Source organism: Equus caballus, chromosome 5 (assembly GCF_041296265.1).
Source record: "Equus caballus isolate H_3958 breed thoroughbred chromosome 5, TB-T2T, whole genome shotgun sequence".
Lineage (NCBI taxonomy): Eukaryota > Metazoa > Chordata > Mammalia > Perissodactyla > Equidae > Equus > Equus caballus.
Window position 1 is genome coordinate 42,686,621 of NC_091688.1, and position 25,311 is coordinate 42,711,931.

A 25,311-nucleotide genomic window follows, 5' to 3' on the forward strand; every position below is an offset into this window, starting at 1 on the left:
CTCTGCCTTTAAGGGCGTGAATCAGAAGTTGCATACATCACTTCTGTCTACTTCTCTTGTCCTGAGCTTAGTCATGTGGCTATACCTAGCTGCAAGGAAGGCAGCGTGGCCATTATTTGAACTTAAAAGTAAGTGTTCTTTTGCTATGAGATGCAAGGGGAGAACAGGTAATGGGCAACCAGCAGCCTTTACCACAAAGGTTATTTCATACCTGCCATGTAAAGTAAGTTGGGCGGTATTTCCTTTTTCTATTTTCTGGAAATATAAATTTGTACAGTCATGCGCCACATAACGGCGTTTCGGTCAACAGTGGACTGCATATATTACGTGGTTACATAATATTGGCACCGTATAGCACAGATGGGCAGTAGGCTGGACCATCCAGGTTTGTGTAAGTGCACTCTATGATGTTCTCACAATGACTAACTCACCTAATGACGCATTTCTCAGAATGTATCCCCATTGTTAACTGATGCATAGCTGTATGAGATATTTTTTCTTGGTTATTTGATAAACTTGCCCATAAAAACCATCTGGCAGAGTGGTTGAGTTTGTGCTCTCCACTTCAGCTTCCCAGGGTTTCGCCGGTTTGGATCCTGGGCATGGACATGGTGCCGCTTATTAGGCCATGCTGAGGTGGCGTCCCACGTGCCACAACTAGAAGGACTCATAACTGAAATACACAACTATGTACTGGGGGGATTTGGGGGGGAAAAAAAAAACAGAAAAAAACCCCCCATCTGGATCTGTTTTATTTTTCATTTTTATCTTTGTTGTGTAGATTTATACTACTGATCAATTTCTTTAATGGTTATAGGCCTTCAGATTGTCTCTCTCTTAGTCAATGTTGGTAAGTTATATATATTTTTTCTGCAAAGCCGCCTATTTTTTGTAATTTTTCAAATTTCATTCCCAGCTTCATCTGGGGGAATCCTGGTTAACCTGGTCTAAGGGTGTGAGCCTTCAAAGTCACTTTGCTTTTCCCAAATGCCTCAAGGCCATTCCTGGTTTAACATCATTTTTTGTGTTAATTTCTTGTTTGGGGATTTTCTGAACCATGCCAGCCACGTAAACTAAAATCCCAAATCTGCATGAAGGCAGGTCTATGGTTAAAATTTCTCTTGGAAAACTATTTTTCCCCATCTAGAGCCCGGGTCAAGATATACAAACTTCCTGGTAATCTCATTTTGCTGTGGAGATTTTTCTTTTAGGCCACTCTTTCACTACGGGCGTAGTTTTTTGAGGTCTTTGCTTCATGTGGGGGGCTTTCCAATTCCCAGCTACTTGCAGGATATAAAGACTCATCTCTTCTCAATTGGTCCTTCAAAACTGAAGCCCTTTGTTTCCTGAGACTAGAAGCCACCCTTCCCAAGGACAGCTGTAGCATTAACCCATGCTTAGTTGGTTTTTAGTTCCTCCTTTGCTTTCGGCCTCTGAGAATTTCCTTTACTTCCTTGTGAGCTCAACTATGAATTAAAAAACGTATAACTGTCATATTTTAACCAGATGGAAACGAAGTCTAATTCCTTTTTCTTAACACAATAACTTTACCAGAAGATGCCTTGGTTTTGATGATTCTGGATCATTTTTTTCCCTTGGAATATGGTGTGCCCATTAGATTCGAAGAGTCAGGTATTTATTTTAGATTATTTTATTCTATTTGCTTTGTTCTCTTCTTCAGGAATACCAATTATATGTTGGTTGGATTCTTCTGGTTTCCGCATTTCTCATTCTTTTCCTCATAGTATTTTCTTTGCTGTCTTTTCTATTTCATTTTTATGATTTTCTTAAACCTATCCATTATGTTCCTGATTTTGTTTTTCATTGTGTTTATCCTGTTTTAAAATATGGACTTTATCTATGTAATGTTTTAATTTTTTCCTTTTTGTCTTTTCTGAAGTCTTCTAATTCTCCCTTCTTCACCTTCTTTTGCTATGTGACCTTTTCTTTGAAACGTTGTACCTCTTTTTAAAAATCATTTTTAAAAAAGAGGTCATGTTATATGACTTTTTAAAACAATCATCCTTTCTGATTATTATTTACTTTGACTGGAATTAGTTATCTCCTGAAGGATGGTGTGCTGTAGAGTGAGGTGGGAGTATAGTGGGCTCAGGTGGTCCCTGGGGGTGTGGAGGGGGATCTCCTTTCAATTTTTGGCCTTTGGGCGATAGGGTTGCATCACGGTAAAACTTGGTGTCATGAGGTCTGGCATTCCCTGCCTCCTCTCCTGCTTCACCCCAGTTCAACTCAGGTGGCATATTTGACTAGGAGGCCATGTCACAAGGCAATTGGAATGTCAAGCGAGCATGGTTTCTTCTTAAGCTACCCCCTCCCTGTTGTCCTGCGGTATCAAATTAGGTCTCCACAGGAGACCTCTCCTCAGCCTTTCCTCAACCTCCAATGTTATTGCTTCAAACAGAAGGACACTGGATATCCCTTCAAGGGGGTGGTCTACCCAGGGGTTTGGGCAGCAGGTTTCTACCTTCCTGTGACACCCTTGTTTAGATCCACACATGACTGTATTTGGCAGGTGTCCTTGATGATTTTTGGCCTGGAGTTATACCAGTTTCCTTAAACTTGGTCTTTCCCCTCCTCTATGTTTCATTTTGTTTGATTATTCTTAGTGAGGTTCCAAAATGGAGAAACAAAAAATACCTCTACTCTACCATCCTGCATCGAGAGTTCCCCAGTCAGCTTTAAGACCTAAATTAGCTTATGTCATTCTATTACTTAAAATCCTCCAACGGCTTCCTGTTGTACTTAGAATAAGACTCAAACTCCTTACACTGGCTTACACAGCTCTGCATGATTTGACCCCCCCGACCTCTCCAATGCCATCTTATGCTATTATCTCCCTCGCCATCCATGCTCCACCCACACTGGTCTTCCTTTGCTTCTTTCACACCCCAAACTCCTCCCCATCTCTGGGCCACTGCCTGGAGTGCTCATCCTCTACTCTTTATGTGGGTAACTGCTCATCCTTCAGGTCTCAGATGAAAGATCTCCTCCTTCGCAAGCCCATTCCTCACCACTCTCCCCGGGCGATGGTTCTCAATCATTGCACCCACTTCTTTTTATTTATAGCACTTACTACAGCTTGTAATTACACATTTATTTCCTGTCTTTCCTTGATTACATGCTCCACCAGGGCAAGGAATATGTCTGTTTTATTCACCAATATATCCCCAGGGCCTAGTGCAGTGTCACTACCTAATAAACATTTGTTGAGTATATGAATGAAGAATGAATTGGAGAGTTGTATCCTTGGGAGCTGTGCTGAAGAGTTTAAATGATGCGGTGGTCAGCAGAGAGACCAGAAGGTTTTTGAGCAAGTGAGTGGCAGGATGGACAGCTATGACCAGAACGGATAAAAAAGAGAGACTGGAGTCCAGGAGGAGACTGGTCAGGAGGTTGTGTCCCAGGCCAGCTGGAGTGAGGCAGTAGCTACAGACACAGAGAGGAAGCGTTGACTAGATGAGGTTCCAAGGAAAACCCAGCAGCATTTGGTATGTGCTCAGTTAGGACTTGTGGCTGCCGAGGCTGCCTGGCTGGATCTGGAATTCTATAGAGCAAGGCAGAGATGATGCCTATGTTGCGACTGGATAACATGGGGGGCTGTGACAGCCTGGGGCTGGCAGGATGGAGCTGCCTGAGTGCAGATTCAAATCCTTTCAGTTTAGGAATGTCTAAACTGAGAGGGTGATGATGCTGTGAGAAAGAGAAAGAGAGAGAAAGGAGACAGAAGGAAGCAAGCAAGAGAGAAGAGGGTAGAAGACTAGTGATAGCCTTACCAGCAGGGGTAGGGAGAGGACGAGGAACTGGGGAAGTGGTCAAAGGAGAAAGTTTGGGGTGAAGGAGGACAGTCAGGGTGACTGAGGAGCACTGCTCTGCAGCCAGGCCAACTGGAGCTCAAATCCCAGCTCCACATGTAACCCCCTGGACTGCTGTTTCCTGATCTATTGATCACAGACACTGCCCACGTTCTAGGGTGGTTGGGAGGATTAAATTAGATGATGAATGTACAGTACTTAGAGCAATGTCTACACAGAGTAATCACTCAATAAAATTTAGTTTCTTTCCTCCTCCCTGTCTGCCACCCTCTTTCCTTCTTAGGAGGAGCTGTTTATCTAGCCAGAAGCTGGGCAGGTTCAGAAAGTCATTCTGTATCACTTCACTTAGGGATGATCTCGTTCTGAGAGACTAATTCTTGTTCATTCTTATGATTGCACGGTAAACCCAAGCACTCCAGAAATCAGCTCAATTTCTTCCCACAAGGAAATTTCCTTTGAGAATCCAAATGCACACTGGAGGCTGGTTGGTGAAGACAGAGCGAGGATAACTGGAGGTGGATGATCTTAACGGGCTGTGCAAGTAAGCCGGGACGATGACGCGCGTATCTACCCCATGGAGGGAGTCAATCTCCTGATCTATGAAATGAGGAACGGAGTGGCATTGATCTAGATCAGGCTAGGTTGTCATTAAACTGCCATTTTTGAAGCTGGACAGAGGTGTTTTGCCAATTATAATGGGAAAAATATGATCATTTCCAAGCCAGGAGAAGAAGTGAAGCAAAGGAACAGATTTTTCACAATTTTAAGATTTTCTTTATTCTTTTTTCTTAAACTCTTAACACCTGATACTAGCAGATGACAAAATGAGGGCTCAAAGAACAAATAAATGTTGACAGGGAAATCAGGAGTGGATTATTTGTATTTTAGTGGATGTATGGGGTTTGATCATGGTTTTATGTTGCTGACATGTTGGATGACCCCATCTCCGCAATGACGTTGGTTCTAACTGCGTGTCATGGTTTCTTCTTCTACTGCTGTATCTAATAACATTCACTGAGTGCTCACTATGTACTTTACATGCGTTATTGCATTTGATCGGTGAGGTGGGCGAGAGTATTCTCATGTTACACAAGAGGACACTGGTGCTTAGAGGGAGGTTAAGTAACCTCCGTAAGGTCCAACGGCCAGTGTAGTGAGTGGGGTAACTTGATTCCTTGTTTTGGTAAGAGACCCTTGACCATAGGGCTATCTGACCCACACTGGCCAATCATAGCATCCTGCCTCTCTGGAAACAGAGATTGGTCCACAGCTGAGTCCATGAAGCAAGCAGGGCCAGCCAGGGCTGTTCCTGGGCTATACGGACACTGGGTTTACAAAGTTAGAGCAGTCTGTGGCCATGTTCCTCCTTATATAGAAAGGACTTGCTACAGTAAGAGTGAAGCCGACATGCAAAGAGAGACAAAAAGTGATGAGGGAAGGAGGAAAAGGTGGATGGATGGTGGGACGGAGGGTGTCGAGTTCCCTGTTCTAGCCCCCAGGGCTGTGGTTCCCTGATCTGGTGAATTATCCCAGGGACCCATAACACAGTACATCCTCTGTTTTGCTTCAGTGAGCGTGCGTTGAACTTCTGTCTCTGATCGCTGAAAGATCTTGATTAATAGAACTAGAACACGGTGGAGACAAGATTCACACTCAGAATCCAACATCTTAACTTCTCTGCTATAAGCATTTCCTGGTATCATGCACTGATCTCTTCAAATGTCTCTTTAAACCACTTCCTCTTGAGCAATACCCTGTAATTTTTTAAATCACTGCTCACCTTTCTGAGTCAGCTTTCTTTTTCTGAAGCTGCCCTTAGTCCTTTTCTGAGATTTGGGAAGTTCCCTGGGTTTATCAGAGCACATTAGAACACATCTCTCGAGTTGAGTGTTTCTGGGAAAATTGTTAATCACTCTGCTTTATGTTGATTCCTGTTGGCACCAGTTTCACCAAGTGACATTTTTTCCATCCTCAGTCCTCCATTCTGGCAAATGGCAGCGCCCAGCTTCAGACTCAAGTCAGGCTGACACTCAGGCCTGTGTGCTTGCTGGGCAACAGCTGGCCTCCAGGCTGTGGGAGGCTGTGAGGCATCTGCAGGCTGGAGTGGAAGGGTTGTGGCTTCTAAGTCAGGCATCTGACCTCAAGATCTACGGGGCTCCATACATTGACTCTCTAAGGAGTTGTGGGTCAGGGAGGCAAGGCCCCACACCTGAGGTCCAGCCGTGCGAGAATGTGCTCCTGCTAGCCTACTTTCACAAGGACACCAATGGCGGCGGGGCGGCCAGAGGTTGGGCACACAAGGAATGGTTTGTTCCTGACTGGAACCCCTGAGGAATGACCCTGGTTAGTTGTGTAGATGACAGCAGAAGGCCCAAGGAAGAAGCCTGAGTCCTGGAGTTTCTGAGGGTGCTAACTGTTCACAGCCCTCTCCCTTTTGAGTTCTGAGAAAATCTCTGAATCTCAGCTGTGGACCAGAGAACGTAATTTGGAGCTGAAACCAAAAAAGTCCCTTATATTCCAATCTTGCTGCTTCCCAGACTGACCTTCCCCACCTCATCACAGAGAGAAGCTGCCCAACTGCACCCTGCTCTGAGGGGTGGTGGGGTCACCAGGGAGGTGGGGAGAGCAGGAGGAGGGGGTGGGGCCGGCTGATTGAGAAAGAAAGAGCCTCACCCTTTTCCTTCGGAGGAGAGAGGGAGTGGAGGAGAGAGGAGTGGGCTGAAGAGCCCCTCGGAGGAGAACCCCTCGGAGGAGTGGGTGTTAAATTGCCCCCTCCCCAAAACACTGGCAATGGCAGGAGGGAAGACATTCTGGTGATGTTGGAGATGGCTGGGTCTGTGGAACGGTAGCAAGTCAGCTTTTAGAAGGTCCAGGTCTGTGAGTAGCAGATTTAGAGCCTGTGTCTGGAAATGTGGTATTGAAGGGAAGAGAGAGGCTGGTGGCGATGGGGGACTGCACGCGTGCCTCCATCTGGCCATTTGCCAAGCACCTGGTCTGTGTCAGGCACCAGGGATACCCGGAATTAACAATACCGAGTGTCTATGTCCAAGCAGCCCAGTCTAGTAGAGGAGACACATAAACAAATAGTCACAGTTAAACATGAAAAGTGCTGTTATAGGGCGATGGGCAAGGGGCTGCAGAACTCCATAGGAGGAACGCCTAACTGCGTGTGTGTGCATGTAGGCACACTCACGCCATCTAATACGTGGGGAGGCTGGGACGTAGATTCAGAGATGCTGCGTGCTGCACAGAGAGGATGACCTTTGAGATATGTTTAAAGGGTGATTAGGAGATTGACAGGGGGATGAACCGAGGAAGGACTTTCCAAGGGAATGAATGGCTTAGACAGGGCTCGGAGGCAGGCAACGGCACGGCATGTGCGTCAGTAAAGCTGGGTGCCGAGGAAGGTGTGCCATGCTCTGCAGCCTTCTCCTGAAAGTTATGGGAGTTCCCTCAGTGCTTCACCTGGGGAGTGACATGCTCGGATTTGAATTTGGGGAAGATCACCCTGGTGGCAGAGCTGAGAAGGGGTCAGAGTGGGGGGGCAAGGTTAGAGGTGGGAGAAGAGACCAGAAGTGTTTACGGAAGACCAGGAGCAAGGTGATGCAGCGGGATCCCAGGCAGTGTGGACACAGCGGAGCCCTACCTAGTACGCGGAAACAATAGATCGCTTGACCGGACACCTGGAAGGCAGTGAGGAGGAAGCGGGAGGCTAGGAGGACAGCCAAGTTTCTCATCTGGGTCATTGGGTGGATGGTGGTGTTATTTTGGGCAAAGAGGAGGGCCAAGGGAGATGGGAGATCGAGGAAGGATCCTTTTAAGCTTATTTTAAATCCAGGCCAGAGTGCAACTGGAGGCAAGAGGAAAGGGGATTACTGAAGACGCCTGACCAGAGCAGGTAGAGGAGCTGGGCTTCTGGGCAATGGGTGTAGGGGTGGGGAGAGGGTGGGCAGAGAGACTGAGGCTGGTCTGGGTACGAATCGAAACGTCAGGCTCTCAGCGAGATTCTTGATGACTGGGGTTTACAGGGAGGTTTGCCATTGTGACTAAGTCCTGTGTTTAAGTCATGCCTCATTAATTGTGTGAACTTGGGCAAACTTCCCTGAGCCTCAGTTTCTTCCTCTGTAAAGTGGGGTAAGGTTGCACTAACTTTTTGGGACTGGTGTGTAAATTAAATGGGGATAATCTATGGAACTCGCCCAGCACACAGTAGGTGCCCCACAATGTCAGTCTGACCCCTCTGGCAAAGGGAACGCACAAACACGTTTCTCATGGTGAATCTAGGCAAATCCAGAATGACCCGAACCACGTGTGATAACACGGGTTCTCTCACGCTAATCATGCTATCAGGGGATAGTTAGATAAATTATTTAACGCAGTTAAGAGAAAATATTTCAAAGTGTATTTTAGGGGGCAGAAAGAATAATAAAAGGGATCCTTGTGGGAAAAAGTTTAAGTTCAGAGGCGTGGTGCAACTCACCCAAGGCTGCCCGGTGAGTCAGAGTGAATGGCAGGGCTTAAACCCGTGGCCGCAGCAGTGAGGCCATTTCTCTTTCCGCTGAACTACCTTCGGAGAAGGGGCTGGGTGGGCAGAGCTTGGCAGTGTTCAGCCCCTCAGTTCTGCTACCTAGCTCCTTCCTGCCCCTATCCTTAAGGCTGTTAAACAGCTTCCAGGCATCTGGCTTCCATCTCAGAAGTCTACCTGGGCTTCTCGGCAGGGACTGTCCAGGAAACACCTTATATGTTAGGCAGGTGTGAGAAGTGTGGGTGTGGGAAGGCTCCCCAAAGGTGAATCAGCACTGCCTCCTCCTGCGTGAGTCAGGAGACGGGCATGGCAACCCTGGGGGATGGGCGGGAAAGAGGGAGAGCAGGGAGAGACCTGCCTGCAATGACATGTCGCAACCACCAGGGGGCACGAACCAGGCGGGCAAAGCCCAGGCGCCGCTGGTGGTGGGAAACCTCTGGCACCCGGAGCCAGGGCGGGGACGGAAAGCAAAGACTCAGCTTCTCAGGCTGGACACGGGCCGAGTCACTGCCAGGGGTGTGCCCACTGCCTGCCCGTGTCCCGGCTTCTCTGCCTTCCTGGAGAAGTGGAGCGGGATTGGGCTCCAGGGGTCATTCTATCCAAGCCTCCTGTTCTGCCGTGAGGAAGAGTTACTCAAGATCACACAGGCAGTTACTAACAAATTAAAGTGATCTTCACCAGTCTCAGGAATATGGCCGCTTGATGAGCACCATCCTTTTCCTTCACAGTCCCTTTGTTTCTGTGATTGTTTTGCTCTGGTCATTTCTCCCAGTTTCCATCTGACTGCCTCTTTGTCTCCCTTCTGTCCGCCTGTCTCGTCCTTGCGCACTGGGGAGTTTGCTCAGCTCCCTCCCTCACTGGGTGCCTGGAGGGAGATGTTTCCGGCAGGTACTCCTCAGGGATTTGTAGCTCTCTGAAGCTCTGTTTTCCAACCCAGTGTCTCAGTTCCACTCCTGGGATCTGGAGGAGAAGCTATGATTTGGTACATAATCAGTGGCGTGATTTGGGGAGGTGAGAAGGCCCCCTGGCTCCAAAATACTACCCCCAGCACCCCCCCACCCTTACCATTCAGTAGCCATAACCACTGACTGGCACCTGCTTCTGCAGAAATGAATAAGACCCAGGCCCTGCCCAGTGAGCTCACCATGTGGGGGTGAGGGCAAGAGAAGACAAGCACACAAGTGATTCAGTCGAGGGCAGAATGCTCCAAGCACACAGGGACAAAAGGAGTGCTTTGTATGGGACACAGCAGGTGGGGAGGAATCTGGCTGGGCCTGGGGTAGTTCTCCATGAAGTAGGTGGCATTTGACTGGCCTTTGAAGGATAGGTGGGATTTCAACAGGAAGAGATGTGGTGGGTGGGCACATTCTGAGCAGGGGGATGAGCATAGGCAATGGGGCTCAGCCGCACCGGCTGTGCTCCAGGCACAATGAGCAAAGCAGGTAGGGTGTACGCAAGGGAGGCTGGAAAGCAGGTGGGGGCCACAGTCCGAGCACCTCAGTGCCAGGCTTTATGGGAGAGCCATGGGGACGCCACTGCGACTCCTGAGCAGGAGCGGCACCTGCTGAAGTCCTCAGTTACAACAGAAGCCGCACTGTGGAGAGCCACGCGTTGCACCCTGTGTCCTTACCCTCAGGGTGAAGGACTCTCGTTCCCAGCTCTACCTGAAATAGGTTTTCATGGGGGAAATTGTAGTATGAGGGGTCCAAGTGCGTGGGGATGAGGGGACACTGGCTGGCTGTGCAAAGATGTAGGAGAGGATGCCAGAGGCCCCAAGGCTTGACTTCATCTGTGCTGCTCAGACTGCCCCCACGTCCCATGGTGACCCCCAGAAAGAGAGCAGCCTGGCTTCCCGGCTGATCCTCTGTCAGTTCTCAGTCTGAGCTTCTCTGTGGCATCCTGATCCAAAGCTCCCCGGGTGGGCCTGAGGAAGGGTGTCGTGCCAGCTCTCTCCTCCCAGGCTGGGCTGGGGTTTCCGCCTGTGCTGCCCTGGCCCTGGGGGAGGAGGGCGGTGCCGCTGAGTCACTGCCTGGGCCTCTGGGCCTGGAACCACGGGTGAGTCACCTAGGATTAGGGGGTGCTGGGGGAGGGGAAAGAAGCTGCTGGACATCTGGAGCGGAGGGGGGAGCTGGGCCCGCAGGAAGGGCGGTGCCCGCGCCACCGGGTTGTGGATAGACAGAGCAATAGGCAAAGGGGGCCTGAGAGGGGGCAGCGGGAAGTCTGCTCTGCCCCAAAACCCTTCCCCCGGGCTGGGTCCTGAAAGGCTGCCATATTTGCCTTTCTCTGGGTCTGGGGAGGGGCCTCTGGAGGGGGGTTAGGGAGGGCCGTGACTGTGGCCTCCCCTCAGGCCTGGCCTCCTGGCTTGGGAAGCTGTCCTGGCCTCACTCACTTCCCCCGCAAGCTGGAGAAGAGGAGGCCTGAGTTTACTCTTCTCCCTTTCAAACTCCTTGGGGCTTCCTTACACTCCACACAGACGTTGCTCACCCCAACTGCCGTCGAAGCAGAGCCACCTGCATGTCTCACTGCTTCCCTGTCTCCTTCCAGACCCCTTCCCACCCAAAGGCAGCCTTTCAAGGTATTTCTAAGCACACCCGCTTGCCTCATGACCTGGTGCAGAGGTATTCCGGCGCCAGTGCCGGTGCCGGCTATTAGAAGTACCTTTGTTTCCCCCACTGCCTGAAGTCAGCCCTGCCCTCTTCCTCCTGATGTCTCCCAGCTGCCTTCTCTGGCCACTCGCTGTCTAAAGGTGGCCCCAGACGTGTGCACACATGCATGCACAAATGCAGACGGCCCTGTGAAGTCCCCGCTTGCACCTGCAGCCCCTGACACACCAATGAGCTGTGACTCACAGGCATGTATCATGAGAACAAGGTCTGGCATGAGTCTCCAGGCCCCACGAACAGGGCTGCGTCCCCTCACCCTGGGCCCAGGCTGCCCCCACCCCATGACATCTCTTACTCCCCTCTGTGGTCTGGGCGGGTGGGGGTTGGGGGGGGGGCTGCCCTTGGCCGCCTGGAGCTCCCCTCCAGCTGGTAGTGGAGCTGGCAGTCTCTGGGAGGGAGGGGGCCGGAGCGGGGCAGTGGGTGGGGATGGCAGGAGGCCAGGCTTTGGCTGGATCAGGTTAGGGCAGGTTGGGTTTCCTTAAAATGCCAAGTTGGGGGCCAGTGGGGCTGGCGTATAAATCCCCACTCTGGGCACCTGGCCCTTTGCTTCCCTTCCTGAGTCTCTCTCTGCCCTCTGGTCTGGTGAGTACCTCTGTCCTGCTGAGGGCTGGGTGGGGCGGACCCCCATGGGTCTCTGCCTTTGTCCCTGTGTCTTGATCTTTGTTTCCAGAGTTTTCTCCCTCCGGCCTCCTTGGTGGATCAGCCTGGGACCTCTTGGGTCTCTCCTATTTGGAGGGATCTCTGTGAAGTATCAGAGAGGGTTTTTCCAGGTTCCTCTGTGAGATCTCAGTTTAGGGGTTACTCTGAGGCACTCTCTCTTGGGTCTCTCAGTCTAGAGGCCCTTCTTGGGGTCTAGGCCTAGGAGTATGAGGGGTGTGTGGGGGTGCTTAATGAGAATCCTGAGTTTGTTTGTTTTTTATTCTTGTTTTTTGCCAAGTCCTGGATTCTAGCAGGACTAAGGAACAAGAGCCAGAGCGCTCAAGTGCTTGGGCCCACCTGGGTCCCTGCCCTGAGTGGTGGCGTAGCTTTGCCCACTGCAGCCTCCACTCTTCCCCCACCTCTGGAAGGTGGGGTTGGAGGGGTTGGCGGGGCTGGCAGGAGCAGCCCAGGGCTTTCCCTGCCTCTGGCACCAGCTCCTCTGGCCACACCCTGGGACCTGCTTGTCTGGGCGTTCTCAGAGGCAGGGCCCTGGAAAAGATGACCCCTGAGGTCTGTCCCTGTGTTCCCAGGTTCCTCCCAGATCCTAGGGCACTGGACATTTAATTTCTTTAATTCCAGTCCCAATAGGATTCTCCTTGGTGGGGAGAGTGTTCCGTTGGCTCCGTCTACCCATGCCCTGCCTGCATTGAAACAGCAGCCCTTGGCTCAGGGGAGGGGAGACACGTTCCCTACCCTCTTAGAGCCCCTGTTCTGAGGGAGGAAACTCACCTGCCCACAGGGGCTTCCATGGAATGATGTGAGCTGGGAGAGCGACACCCCCTGGCCTTGGGAATCCCTGGTGTGAGGAGAGAAACAACTCCTCAGGGAAGCTCATATCCCTAGGCTGCAGCCATGGCTCCTGCCAGAGCCCAGTGAGCCCCCCTAACTAGCCCATGGGGAAGCCCATCTCCCCATTGCTGACTCAGAGCCCACTGGCCTGGGAAGGAGCTGTGGAGAGAGGGTTCCAAATGGAACTCTGGCCACCTTGTCATTTCCCTTTCCACAGACATCAAGGCGGGGAGCCCTGCCCTCGGGGTGTGCCCCAAGTGTAATCAGAGGAGACACGAGGCCCTGCCCTTGGTGACTTCCAACGCGGGGGGAGGGTTGGCATCTGCCCTCAGAGTGAGGTGGAAGTGTGGCCCCTGCCCAGGGAGCCGCAGTCTGAGGGGAAGATGCAGCCCCTGCCTTCCCATTCAGAGGGATCTGGAGAGGCAGGTGCGGGCACAAGGGCAGAAGTGGGTCCTGCAGACTGGGCTCAGGCATGTCTACAACCTGCCACTCCTGTGGCCACAGATCAAGATGTCCAGTCCCCTGGAGCAGGCGCTGGCTGTGATGGTCGCCACCTTCCACAAGTACTCCGGCCAAGAGGGCGACAAGTTCAAGCTGAGTAAGGGGGAGATGAAGGAGCTTCTGCACAAGGAGCTGCCCAGCTTTGTGGGGGTGAGTGGGGCTGCCCTGGGCCGGGAGGGTCCTGGTGTGTGAATGTGGGTAGATTAAGTCTCTTCTCCCCTCCTCTGGGGTGCCTGCTGATACAGATGCCAGGATGGAGCCAAGCCCTTCACGGCCTCCCCTGAGTGGAAGCGAGGCCCACGTGTGAGTGCTGTATGACTGGCTGCTCCCTGCAGCTTTGCAGAGAACAGATGTGCTGGTAGGGCCCTCAGAGTCCATCTGTCCAATCCCCTCATTGGAGAGTTGAGCAAACCAGAGCCCAGAGAGGGGAAGTGAGTGGCCTAAGATCGCACAGCTCTCTCTCTCTCTTATTTTCTGTATTTTATGCCAAACTAAGAAGGTGTGTAGGGAGAGAAAAGCCCAGCTAAGATGTGCACCCTGGGACGTTTTGCAGAGAAATGCAGTCAACTCTCAATTTGCCCTTTACCCTCCCCATTTCCACTAGATTATCCGCGGACACCTGGATAATCACAAAGTCAGGTCTCAGACATTGAACATATGAGGCATGCCATTCTTTTCTTTTAAAAAATTTTTTGGTCAAATTTTTCTAGTTTGATTTCATTTTGGCTGATATTAAAAAGAGTTCACCTTTTCTGAATTTACTTTGCTGGTGATCGGAGTGGCCTTGGCTCCAGAAGTCAGCAAAATGGGGGTAACATGCCCATCTTGCCGGGCTCCTGTGGGGAGCGGAGCCTATCCCGGGCTTCGGGAGTGCCTGGCGTGCTCCCAACTTCCAGCAGGGAGAGATGGAGACTCTCCCCAATGAACATCTGTCTGTCCATCCTCATTTGCGGGGCCTCTTAGTGACTCCCAGGGGTTCCCTGCCCACCGCTTACCCTGCTGTCCAGGGGGGAGGGGCAGCCGGGCTCTGACCAGTGCGTGTGTTTGGTGTGGAAATGGGATGGAGAACGGCCTAGCGATGAGCCCACTCTCTCTCGCTTTCAGGAGAAGGTGGATGAGGAGGGTCTGAAGAAGCTGATGGGCGACCTGGATGAGAACAGCGATCAGCAGGTGGACTTCCAGGAGTACGCTGTTTTTCTGGCCCTCATCACTATCATGTGCAACGACTTTTTCCAGGGCTCCCCGGACCGGCCCTGAAGCAGAGCTCTTGGCTGCCTGCCATGGGTCTCTTGGGCCCAGGAGGACTCTCCATCCCTTTTTGTTTTGTATTCAATAAACTTTTTTTTGTTTGTTGGTAATATTTTAATCGCTCCGTGATGCGCTGTAACCTAGCTAGATCAGCTGGAGTGTTAGAAACTGAGGGCCTCTTAGATCCCACCCCCTTCTGGGCCTTAACTCTCCTTCTGGAAGTCTCCCCAAGGCCAGAGCTGTGCCTTAGGTCCCAGACTTTGGGGTTTCAAATACCAGTAAAAATTTGGAAATTGAGATAGTTTGCTAATATATATATATATATATATATATATAATGTTTATTGTATATACCAAATAAAGATATTAAAAAAGGCAAACACCATCTATCATCACTATCATTTCATGAAAAAAGAAAATTCCAACAAGGAAGGAAGGATATAATCTCAGAATGAAGGACAGACCTTGACATTCAGTACTGTGAGAAACCAGTTGTCCTGGGATCTGCTCAAGAGACACATTAGTCTAATCAACCCATCCAAGCTTCCTATTAACGACTTGTCAGATTTCAGACCATAGGCGATGTCCCTGTTTCTAGCAAAGCTGTGTTTCTTTTGATATCTGCTTTCAGGTCGGCTAGCTCTAGTTTAAGTTATTCCTCTCCTGTTGGTCTCTGTTGAAAGCTACGAGGAGCTAGTTCATATCAACATTCTGATTTTTTTCTATAATTTTTCCTAAAATTGTAGCCTAAGTTTCCACATATTACACATCCTATGGTGCATCAGATAACAGTTTGACCAAATGCTTTACTATCTCATAACAAAGTCACCAACTTTCCAGACTGCAAAGGTTAAGTTCTCATATTTTATTGTTTCTGCCTTTGATGGCTCCCACTTTTAGTTACTAAATTCTCTACCAGTTAGGAAGGTATTCATTTGTAAGTTACGGGAAACCTGACTAACAGTGGCTTAAATAAGTTGGCACAAATGCCTCACACAATAAGAAGTCTGAGGTGTGCAATTATGCAATTCAGGTTTGGTTCAGTGACTCAGAGACGCTGTTCTGGTTACCTATGGCTGCATAACAAACCATCTCAACACTTGATGAATTAAAAATGTAAATTTATTATCTCTCAAAGTTCTATGAGTAGACTGGTGTCAGTTGGCGGGTTTCTTACTAGGGAATCTGTCATGCAGTTTCAGATGAAAGTTGGGGCTGGAGTCATCTGAGAGTTCCAATGAACTCGACATCCAATGTAGCTCCCTCAACATGACTGGCAGTTGATGCTGGTTGCCAGCTGGGAGCTCAGCTGGGCACCTGGAATGCCTACTCATGAATTCCATTTGTGGTTTGGGCCTCTCAGAGCATGGCAGCTAGGTTCTGAGAGGGAGTGTCCCAAAAGTGAGCATCCCAAGAAGCCCGTTCTTTAGGCTCTTGATTACATTTTCTGAGCCAACTCCTTGCTATAAGAAATGTCTCTGTCTATAGCTAAATGGCTTTCTCAGCTTCTTCCTGCTTATAGGAAGTTGAAGACCCAAAACTTCTTTTTGTTTTGAGCTGTCTTTTTTCCTTTCAGTCCAAGATGATATAATTCCCCTAAAAATGTTGTGGGCTTCCTGTGTATCAACTTATAATTCATTTAATTAGACAAAAGCCACACCTACAAATCTCTTTGAGACTGGCCCCTCTCCACCTTAGACTGAGAGTCAGTCAGTGTGCTGTGAGAAAACGTCCTTATGATTTTTAAAGACCCTCTTGTCTGAAAGCATCTAAGAGGCACACTTCTAAAATTAATAGAAGCTGTATTGTTTATCTGAGAAGATCTATGAGACTTGCCCTTAAATCTTTTTGAGGTCTCCATGAGGGATCTGTCTTTAGACTTCATCTTTGCCCTCAGGCCCTTTTTATTGGCAGGGCCCTAGATTTGACCTTTGCCCTGAGGCCATTTATTACTTTGAAAGCCATTTGCTGGCTGGAAAGACTGTCCTAGGTCTTCCATATTTCCTCTAAAATTCTGCTCAAAAACTGAACAGTTACTTCTTCTTCTTTGTTTTTTTTTGGTGAAGAAGATTGGTGCTGAGCTAATATCTGTTGCCAATCTTCCTCTTTTCTTTCTCCCCAAAGCTCACCGGTACATAGTTGTATATCCTAGTTGTAGGTTCTTCTAGTTCTTCTATGTGGGATGCCACCTCAACATGGCTTGATGAGCAGTGCCAGGTCTGCTCCCTGGAGCCAAACTGGCAAACCCCAGGCTGCCAAAGTGGAGTGTGCAAACCCAACCACTAGGCTACAGGGCTGGCCCCTGAGCAGTTCCTTCTTTGGTTCACCTCTTTCTTCTCATATTTTACCATAGGCAGCTGGAAGAAGCCAATCGGCACTTTCACTATTCTATCTAAAAACCTCCTTAGCCACATCCGTGAATTCACTAGGTACTCTTTCTGTTTTCCATGCTACCGCAGACGATAGTGTTTCCAGACATTCCGCCACTACGTAGTAGGGGTTGCCTTTTCTTCAGCCTCCATTGTCCTTCAAATTATTACTAGCCATCTCCTTGAGGTTCTCCTAGCTTTCTTCCATTGCCTGGTCCCAAAGCCAGTGACATCTGCTCTCGGTTTTTGTAATAGCAGCATTCTACTCTTGCGGGTCTTTGATGAAAGATGCGAGGAGCCAGTCCATGTTAACTTTCTAAACTCTTCCTATCGCTTCCTCCATCGCCACACCTAGGTTACCATTTGATCTGCATCCTGAGTTACATGAGGGTACAGTTTGACCAAATATTTTGTCGTTTCATAACAAGGGTCCCCCACTTTCCAGCCTGCGCATATTGGGTCCTGCACATATCTCACTGTCTTCCCTCCTCCACTTAGCCAATTCCATATTTTAGATTCTTTTGCTTGAAGACTCTACTTTCAGATATGAAATTCTCTACCAGTTAGGCATTCATTCAGCTTTGAGTTGCAGATAACCCGACTAATAATAGTGGTTTTCATTGCCTTCCATAACAAGAAGGCCGGGGCAGGCCCTTCAGGGTTGGTTCAGGGGCCCAGAGGTGCCACATGACACCCAGTGTCTTTTCATCTTTTTGCTCTGTAATCTACAGCATGTCTGCTTTTCCCCTCATGCGTGTTGCTTCATGATCACAAGATGGATGCTATACCTCCAGGTCTCACTGCCCATGTTTCAGGCTGGAAGACAGAGGAAAAGTAAGGTGCAAAAAGGTTTACCTCAAGAGACTTTGCCTTTTTATTATGCAAGAAGTATTCTCTCCAGGATTTCCACTTAGATCTGTTTGGCCTGAACTACGTAATATGGCTAGTCCTAGCTGCAACCAAGTATTTTAGCTGGACGTGTTGACACTTGGAAAGAAAAAAATGGGTTTCTTTCAAAAATAATAAGGAAAGAGGGGATGGATAGTAGACAAGCAGTAGACAATATTGTCCTGAATCGTTTCCTTACTTGTCTTACGTCCCTGGGAAACTCTGATGCTTGGGAACTGCTTACAGGGTAGTTGAGACTAGAGCCTCTGAGAGATAGAAAGGAACCGAGTGAGAAGGTGCTGGGGCAACCTGCTTGTCCTCACTTACTGTTCTACCTTAACTGTGCATCTGGGGCAGGCAAGGCCAGGCCGGGCAGGTCCCAGCGATAAAAAGAGGGAAGCCCACCTTCCTAATATCCTGTAGGAAAGGGAGCCAGTGAATATAGGTCAGGGCATCAGGACAATGGTAATTAACATTTCCACAGCAGCTCTCAAAGCTTCATTTGTGCACACTGTCATTGCAGCCTCATGGTAACCCCGAGAGGAGCTATCATTAGTCTCTTTTTACAGACGAGGAAACCGAGAGGGAGCAGCATCTGCCGTTCATGGAGCACTCCCTCTGGCCAGGCTCTCTGCCTGGCCTGTTTGACCGTCGTCTCACTGAATCCTCACAGCCTTTGGGTGGAGGATGTGCTATTAGTTTCTGCACTGCACAGAGGAGGAAATAGAGGCTGGGAGAGGTTAAATAAAGAGCAGTGTTGGGGCTTGGCTCAGCTCTGTAAGAAAAGGCCTCACTTGTATGGGACGTAGGGGTGGTGGTCTGGGCCTTCCTTCCCTCCCCCCGCCGTCTCCAAAGCCTTGGCTTAGTGGAAGGTGAGGGGACCTGGGTGAGCACAGTCTAGACACTCTTGGTCTCTTGATCCTGAATCAACCGGGAACTGGGCCCACCCAGTTGCGTTATTTAGAGGTTGCCTTATTTTAGTCTGATTGAGCACAGTAAATTCCGGCTTCTGTTGGGGCTCAGTTCCAGGTTCCGGGGCTGTTTGGGCTGGTGGAGACTGGCCTCAGCTGGCTGCGTCTGGAGCTGCCCCCAGCTGGCTGGGGACAGAATGGGGCTATTTCTTTTCCTTCTGCTTATTTGGCAAACAAACACCAGACGTTCCTAGCTGGTCTCAACAATCTTCCCTCATCCCGCCCCTCCCCCCAAATCTCTGCGCTGGGGGAGAGAGCTGGAAGGTCCAGAAAACAGCACTGTTCCCAGGACTGCTGGCCAGGGTCTCTATTCCTTCCTCCTGGAACTGTGGCTGGGAGGAGGGTCTTAGGAGTGTACAGCTCACCTCTCCTCACATCCTACTGTCACTTTAGCCTTTGTTCTTTTGGGTTCACTCCTGGTAGCCGATTGACCATCCAAGAAAAGAGAGACTGAAGGCAAAGGTGGGCTCTGAGACAAGGGAGTGACTGAAATAGGGCTCCCCATGCTCCTGTCTTCAGGTCATGCGATCTCCCCACCACCTCACTGCTCCCAGCTGGGAAATGGGCCCAGCAGGCATTGACTTGGCAGTCAAAGAGGCGGTAGGGCACAGGCTCTCCTTGATCCCAGTTCAGCTCCTCTCCCTGCCCCTCCCCAATTCTGTAGCAAAGGCCTCCCTGCTCCAGCCCCAGTCATCAAGTCTCCCTTCCCACGCCTTCCCCAGCCTTGGCTCAGATGGTGAGAAAGGAGGTGATTCAGTTTGACAAGGTTCATTGACCCCATGGGGCTATGGGAGTGGGGGTTCACACTGTCTCTTGGGCCCAGGCCCTTTGGCACAAGCACACAGAATGTCCAAATGTCTAGGACACTTCATCTTATTTCTCCGAGGTGCAGAGCCGGACATCGATCCTCAGAGGCAAGGCATTTCCCCAGGGGCTTCGTAAGGTGGTGGTGATAGCCGGGGACAGAGGCAGGGAACGGGTCAGTGCTGCAAGTAGTGCTGCTGGGTCTGGTAGCATCTGCTGTCACTTCTCACACCCTTCCGTTCCTCCCGTGGGGAGAGGCCCTCACCCTCCAGATGTGGTGCACCTCTCAGTGGTCAGCTCCCCATCTGCAGCAGGGAGCTCTGCTGAGGGACCGAGGGTGTTGGGCTGCACCCAAGGGTAGAGACTCGAGTGTGTGGACCGCAGAGGGTAGGAAAGGAGGAGGACAGTGGGTCCTGCTGGGGCTTGGAGGGGCTGTTAGCGTGGAATGCATTTGGAACCACAGCAGAAGGGGGATTCAGGTAGACCCAGGGGAACAGCTTCCAGCAGGGCAGGAAGATTCCAAAGCCTGCAAGAAGGACTTGGGAAGGCGAGGGAAGAGAGATTACAGCTCTACCCCCTACTGTGTGGAGGCAGAAGGGTGGACCAAATGATATGGTGGGGACAGCCTAGTTCTCTCCCTCCCCCTCCCCCCTCCCTGCTGCCTCCATCGAGGGGACTCAGCGTGGGATTGTTGAGTTGGACTCAGAGACCTCTGCGCTGACATGTCCACAGGAACAGCAGGTGATACAAAGCACTTTCACTTTGGAGTCTTAGGGTAGGCATCTTCCAAACCCATTTTGGAAGCAAGGAAATTAAGTCCCAAACAATGCAAAGGACGTGCTCAAGGTCAGGTGGCCAGAGGGTGGTGGAGCTTGGAGTGAGGGTCCTCCAGCCACAATGTGCCTATACCCAGACCTCCCTCCACCCCCTCCCAGCTGTCGCCTCCCAGAGTGAGCTCTGGCCTCTCTGCAGTCAGCCTCTCCCAGTGCAAACAAGGGTGCAGCACCCTGGAGGGCGGGGCGGCCCTGCAGAGAAACAGGAGAGGCCAGGGGACAAGGACATGTGTGCTCCCCTGACCACCCGTATAGAGCGTCCCAGCCCTGCGCCGTTTCTTTGCCTTAGCCCCGCATTACTGTTCTTCCTGGCGGTCAAATCACCAGTCTGTCTTACATTTATTTGTAAACGTCTGTTTCTCCCACTAGCTCGGCTTCTCCACAGAGCAAGGACTTAACTGTTTCATTTATGGCTCTACCTCCAATGCCTAGGACAGGGGCCTCTAAATTTTATGTGAATAACGAATGGTTCCGAGCCCTGCCACATTTTGGTTGCATGACCTTGGGCAAGTCATCCACCTCTCAGTTAACATTTATGCTCTTTCCATGTTCCAGGCGATGAGCTTTGTAGATATTAATTCATTTAAGCCCCACAGCAATCCAGTGAATTGGTTACTATGATTATCCTTGATCACTGATGGGTGAGGAAAATGAGGCCTGGAGAGGTGAGGTACCCTGCTCTCGGGAGGTGGCCGGTGGCGGAGCTGGGATAGCATAGGTGGCAATAAGTGCTTGACCTAGAACTGAGTTAATTGCTGGTCCACTCTGGCCCCCACTTCTGCTCCCTCCTCCCCATAATTCCTTGCCTATAAAACAGGGCTAATCACAGCTCTCCCTTCCCTTCCCTCCCCTCTGCTCGCTCCCCTCACCCACAGGGGCTGAGTCTTCAAGGAAACCATGGTACAAGCAAGGTCTTGGTGCTTGGCCCCGGGGGAGGTCAAGGTATTGTAGGTTAGCTCTCTGGCTGCCTCCATGAGCATTAGGGCTTCTCAGAGTCCTGGGCGCTCACCTCCTCTTCCCCCTCCCACACTCTTCTGGGCCTTGGATTCTTTTTCTGTGAAATGGGGAGGGGGTCTCTCAGGCTGAGGGATGAGGGAGCTAATAGAGAAGTGACATGAGGGGATTTCCATTCCTGGTCACATGGTGGCCTGTGCCTGCTCCAGCTAAAAACAATGAAAAAAATGCTGGATAGCATGAAAAAAATCTTTTTCCAAAGCATCAAGGAGCTGACAAGGCAGGAAGGAATGAGGACATCAAAATCTAAGTGAAAGCTGACTCCAGGAATGAGCAGAGTGCCAGGGCCCCCTCCTGCCCCAAGGGCATTGGCCAAACACGCCCAAATGACCTTTGGCTTTGATGATTTGTGGAGAAAGACAGAAGCTGAAGCCAGGGGCTTACTTGAGGAGGGGAGAGAAGGGTGACACCCCCCATCATGCTGGGACCCCAGAGGGCTACACGTTTAAGCTAAAAGCCAGAAGAAACCCACCCCCACCCCCATGGGACGGCAAGGAATGTGGCCTTGGTGCTGAATGGAGTGGGAGGACTGGACACAAGGCTGAGGAGCTCCAGGCAGCCCATGCCTGAGTCTGCAGTCCAAATCCAGCCACAGCACTTGGGGAGCAGTGCGGGGAGAACTCAGCCTAGCCTGCTGGAAGTGTCCCCAGGAGAAACACACCTTCCTCCTATACTTCGGAGACGTCCTAGGGATGATCTCCCCAGGGAAGCAAGCAGCGTACAGCCCAAAGCCACCAAGGACCATGATCTGGAGATCAGGCAGGGAGGGTGGGTCTCCTGGCCTCAGTTGTTTCACCTGTAAATGAGGGGGCTTAACCCGATGCTCCCCAAGATCCCCTCTGCCACAGGATTCTCTAGGGGTGAGGCTGAAGTGTGTCCCCACTTTGGTTCTTCTGGGATCCCTGTTCACAGTGAAGAGATAGGAGGTGTATAGGATGGCCTAACCCAGTCCGTCTCCTCCAACTAGGCTGGAAGGAGATGGGCAGAAGGCTGGCCCCAGTTCCCAGCTCTGGCGGAGGCCGGAGGGAGGATGAAGAGGGCGGTGTCTGAGGCCCAGAGTGGGCCTTTGATGTGTGCATGGGTAGGTGGGCGGGTGGGGCCTGTAATAGTGGCTGCCCAGTGAAGGATGGAAGGGGAGCCCTGGGGCATCCTCAGCTTGACCTACTTGGGCTCCATAATTGCTTTCTTCCTTCCTTGGGAGGCTACAAATAGGGATGTCCCATCTCTAGGATCCTGCAGCTGAAACGCCAGCACCAGTGGTGAGTGCCAGCTGGGTCCTTCCCTGGACTGGGTGTCGGGCAGCTCAGGGTCTGTCTCCTGGCCCAGGGTCTGGGCATGGGGGCAAAGGGATGACCACAGCAGGGACTGATGATGTGAGGGCTTCCCTTGTACAGAGAGGGGCTATCAGGAAGCTTGGGATAGGAGATGTGCAGAGCTGAGGTGGCGCCTTGGGGTGGGGGCAATGGGCTAAAAGGGTTGGCGTTACCCGCAGTTAGCTCCCTCTCCCTCCCCCTGCCTCCTTCCTTCATTCCTGCCAACGGGTTGAGACAGGCCAGGGCTGCATGGGGAAGAGAGGATTCCCTCCAGTCTCCAGGCACTGAGCTTCTGAAAAAGCAACGGTGGTGGCGCCAGGCAGGCTGGCAGGAGCCCAGAAGGGCAGCTCAGCACCTCTGAAGTTCCTTATTCCCTGGGATCACGGCCCTTTCCTCTCCTGGGACCCCAGACACCCAGCTCCAATCCTGGGCTGTCACAGAGTGAGACCGCAGGCAGTGCTTGGTCCCATGCTCCCCTTCCTCTTATCTCCGCCCACCCGCCCAAACACAACCATGCCAACCATTTGTTCCACAGGGCCTAGCAGAGGGGGACTCATGAGGGAGAGAGCCTTGGCCCTGGCAGCCTTGCATCGCCAGCCGCCTAGCCCCTGGGGGAACAAGGAATGAGTCACTGGGCTCACAGGGAAACAACACTTGCCTTCCTGGCTGCCTTAGGGTTTTCCCAGGCTGGAGGCATCCTTCCAGAAGGGCGAAAGGAAGGGACAGTGGAATTGAGGGGGTGGGCAATTTCAAGAAGGGCTTTCCCTCTTGAAGTGTACCCCTATGCAGGGCCTTCTGTCTCAAGATCCCCAGGACGCAGGGGGATGGCCTCAGGTGGGGCAGATCACAGATTGGTAAATACCACAGCTGGCTTTCTCTAGAGGCCATCTGGTTCAGGTCCCTGACTAGGGCTGTGAGGTGAGATTAGCTCCATTTTGCAGAAAAGGCATCTGAGACTCAGAGAGGGTAAATGGCTCAATTGGGGTTGCACAGCTAGTGAGAGGCAGAGAGGATCCTAGAAGTTTTTCTTTTGTATGCAGCTTCCTTGAGTTTGGAGGAGGAAAGATCAAGAGGAGGGGATGGTGGTGAGGCGATGGGTGCTCCTCTTGGACTGACCCTCCCTGAGAATGTCCAGCTTCTCCACGGGCCTGAGGACAGGAACAGGGGCAAGGGCCTCCTTGAGCAAGTTTCTACAGAAGGAGCTCTGGGGTCCTGAAGCAGGGGAGGCTTCTAGGACCAGGGGGCTGTATCTCACGGGGGCTGCAGTGTGGGACTGAGCCCTTCCTGGGTTTTGGGGATGAGAAAAGGTGGAGGGAATCAGGGAGTCCTGAGGGAGCCCCTGTGTTAGGGGGTGCAGGTGGTGTTGGGGGCACTCTCCTTGAGGGGTTTGCAGTGATGCTGCGGAAATGAGACCTCTGTCCAGGGAAATCACAACGGGGAGCAGTAGGGAAGCAAATTAGTGCAGCTGGTGTGATCACGGAGGTCCTCTCAGAGGAGGCGAGCTTGTGGGTCCAGAAGCCTGGTGGGGATCAAAACAGGTGTAGAGCAGTCCCCGGGAACACGGAGGGCAGAGGTGAGCAGAGGGGCAGCGAGGGCCTCTGCTGTGACTCACATCCTTGTTCTGTGACAGTGAGGATGGCCAGGCCTCTGGAACAGGCGGTGGCTGCCATCGTGTGCACCTTTCGGGAGTATGCGGGGCGCTGCGGGGACAAGCACAAGCTCTGCCAGGCAGAGCTCAAGGAGCTGCTACAGAAGGAGCTGCCCACCTGGACCCCGGTGAGTACCAGGGTGACCACCCCGCAGGGAAGCACTGCTTGGAGAGTCTCTGCAAGGAGAGACCTGGGGATGAGCTCTGTGCACAGGACAGCAAGGAGGGGTGGAGGCTGCTCTTTGGGGAGAGGACTCTGGGAGAGAGCTGACACAGCAGGCGTCTCAGTTTCCTCATCTGTAAAATGGCGTGACAGTCATCATACCTGCTGCCTTGCAAGGTTGTCAGGAGGATGAGCGAGATCATGGTGAAGAAGGTCTAGCACACAGTAGGCACTCAGGAGCAAATAGTAGGTGCTCAATAAGTGATCCCAGGAGGAGGAGGAGAATGAGGCGGAGGAGGAGGAGGAGGATTAGGGAGGAGGTTAACATGGGTGAGTTATCAGAATGGGTAGGTGAGGTTGGCCCCCAGAAGAGGTGTGGGTTGGGCTGGGTGAGACCAGCCAGGAGGGGAGGGAGGGAAGCAGTGTGTGTGTGTGTGTGTGTGTGTGTGTGCGTGCCCGCGTGCGCACGTACATGCATGCACACAAGGCTGTTGTGCTCTCCTCAACCTGCCCCTTCACCCCACCCCTCCCTCACAGACGGAGTTCCGGGAGTGTGACTACAATAAATTCATGAGTGTTCTGGACACCAACAAGGACTGTGAGGTGGACTTTGTGGAATACGTGCGCTCGCTCGCCTGCCTCTGCACCTACTGCCACGACTACTTCAAGGACTGTCCCCCAGAGCCCCCCTGCCCCCAGTAGCCTCTGCTCCAGTGGACAGGGCCGGCCAGAGGACGGGGGCTGCTGGGGCCTGCTCCATCTCTGCGCTGAGCTGGTCCTGGGCATGTCACTCACACTCCACCCCACTCCCGTACTCTCTCCATCTGGAATCTCTCAGCTTTGCCCCTGATATGTTAACCCATTTTACCCACGAGGCCGGGGTATGTGAGGGGACCTCCCCAGGATCACAGCTAGTGATGGGGAGAGCAGCCAGCCGCTGCCTTCCTATGGTGATGGGTTTGAGGCTGTTGAGGCCCAGCAGAGTGTGTGCATGAATGAGACCATGATGGGAAAGGGCCTGTTTAACTCCTAATAAAGAACTGGTGTCACTTGG

At 51.5% G+C, this 25,311-nt stretch overlaps 2 protein-coding genes across 8 annotated transcripts; both read left to right on the forward strand.

Moving 5' to 3' along the window:
- The first annotated feature begins 1,370 nt into the window (after positions 1-1,370).
- S100A2 (S100 calcium binding protein A2) lies at positions 1,371-14,365 on the forward strand. Of its 5 annotated transcripts, none has more exons than XM_070267105.1 (3): positions 1,371-1,632; positions 13,011-13,157; positions 14,112-14,365. In XM_070267105.1, exons 1-3 carry the CDS (start codon positions 1,603-1,605, stop codon positions 14,262-14,264), a joined length of 330 nt encoding a protein of 109 aa, XP_070123206.1. In that variant the 5' UTR covers positions 1,371-1,602; the 3' UTR covers positions 14,265-14,365. The 5 variants fall into 5 exon arrangements, with proteins under 5 accessions (XP_070123206.1, XP_070123208.1, XP_070123209.1 ...); XM_070267107.1 differs by lacking the exon at positions 1,371-1,632 and adding an exon at positions 7,615-7,728; XM_070267108.1 differs by lacking the exon at positions 1,371-1,632 and adding an exon at positions 10,231-10,410.
- Positions 14,366-22,252: 7,887 nt separating this feature from the next.
- On the forward strand, positions 22,253-25,311 carry S100A3 (S100 calcium binding protein A3). Of its 3 annotated transcripts, none has more exons than XM_005610108.4 (3): positions 22,253-22,392; positions 24,077-24,222; positions 24,795-25,311. In XM_005610108.4, exons 2-3 carry the CDS (start codon positions 24,082-24,084, stop codon positions 24,957-24,959), a joined length of 306 nt encoding a protein of 101 aa, XP_005610165.1. In that variant the 5' UTR covers positions 22,253-22,392; positions 24,077-24,081; the 3' UTR covers positions 24,960-25,311. The 3 variants fall into 3 exon arrangements, with proteins under 3 accessions (XP_005610165.1, XP_023496898.1, XP_023496897.1); XM_023641130.2 differs by lacking the exon at positions 22,253-22,392 and adding an exon at positions 22,982-23,300; XM_023641129.2 differs by lacking the exon at positions 22,253-22,392 and adding an exon at positions 23,086-23,280.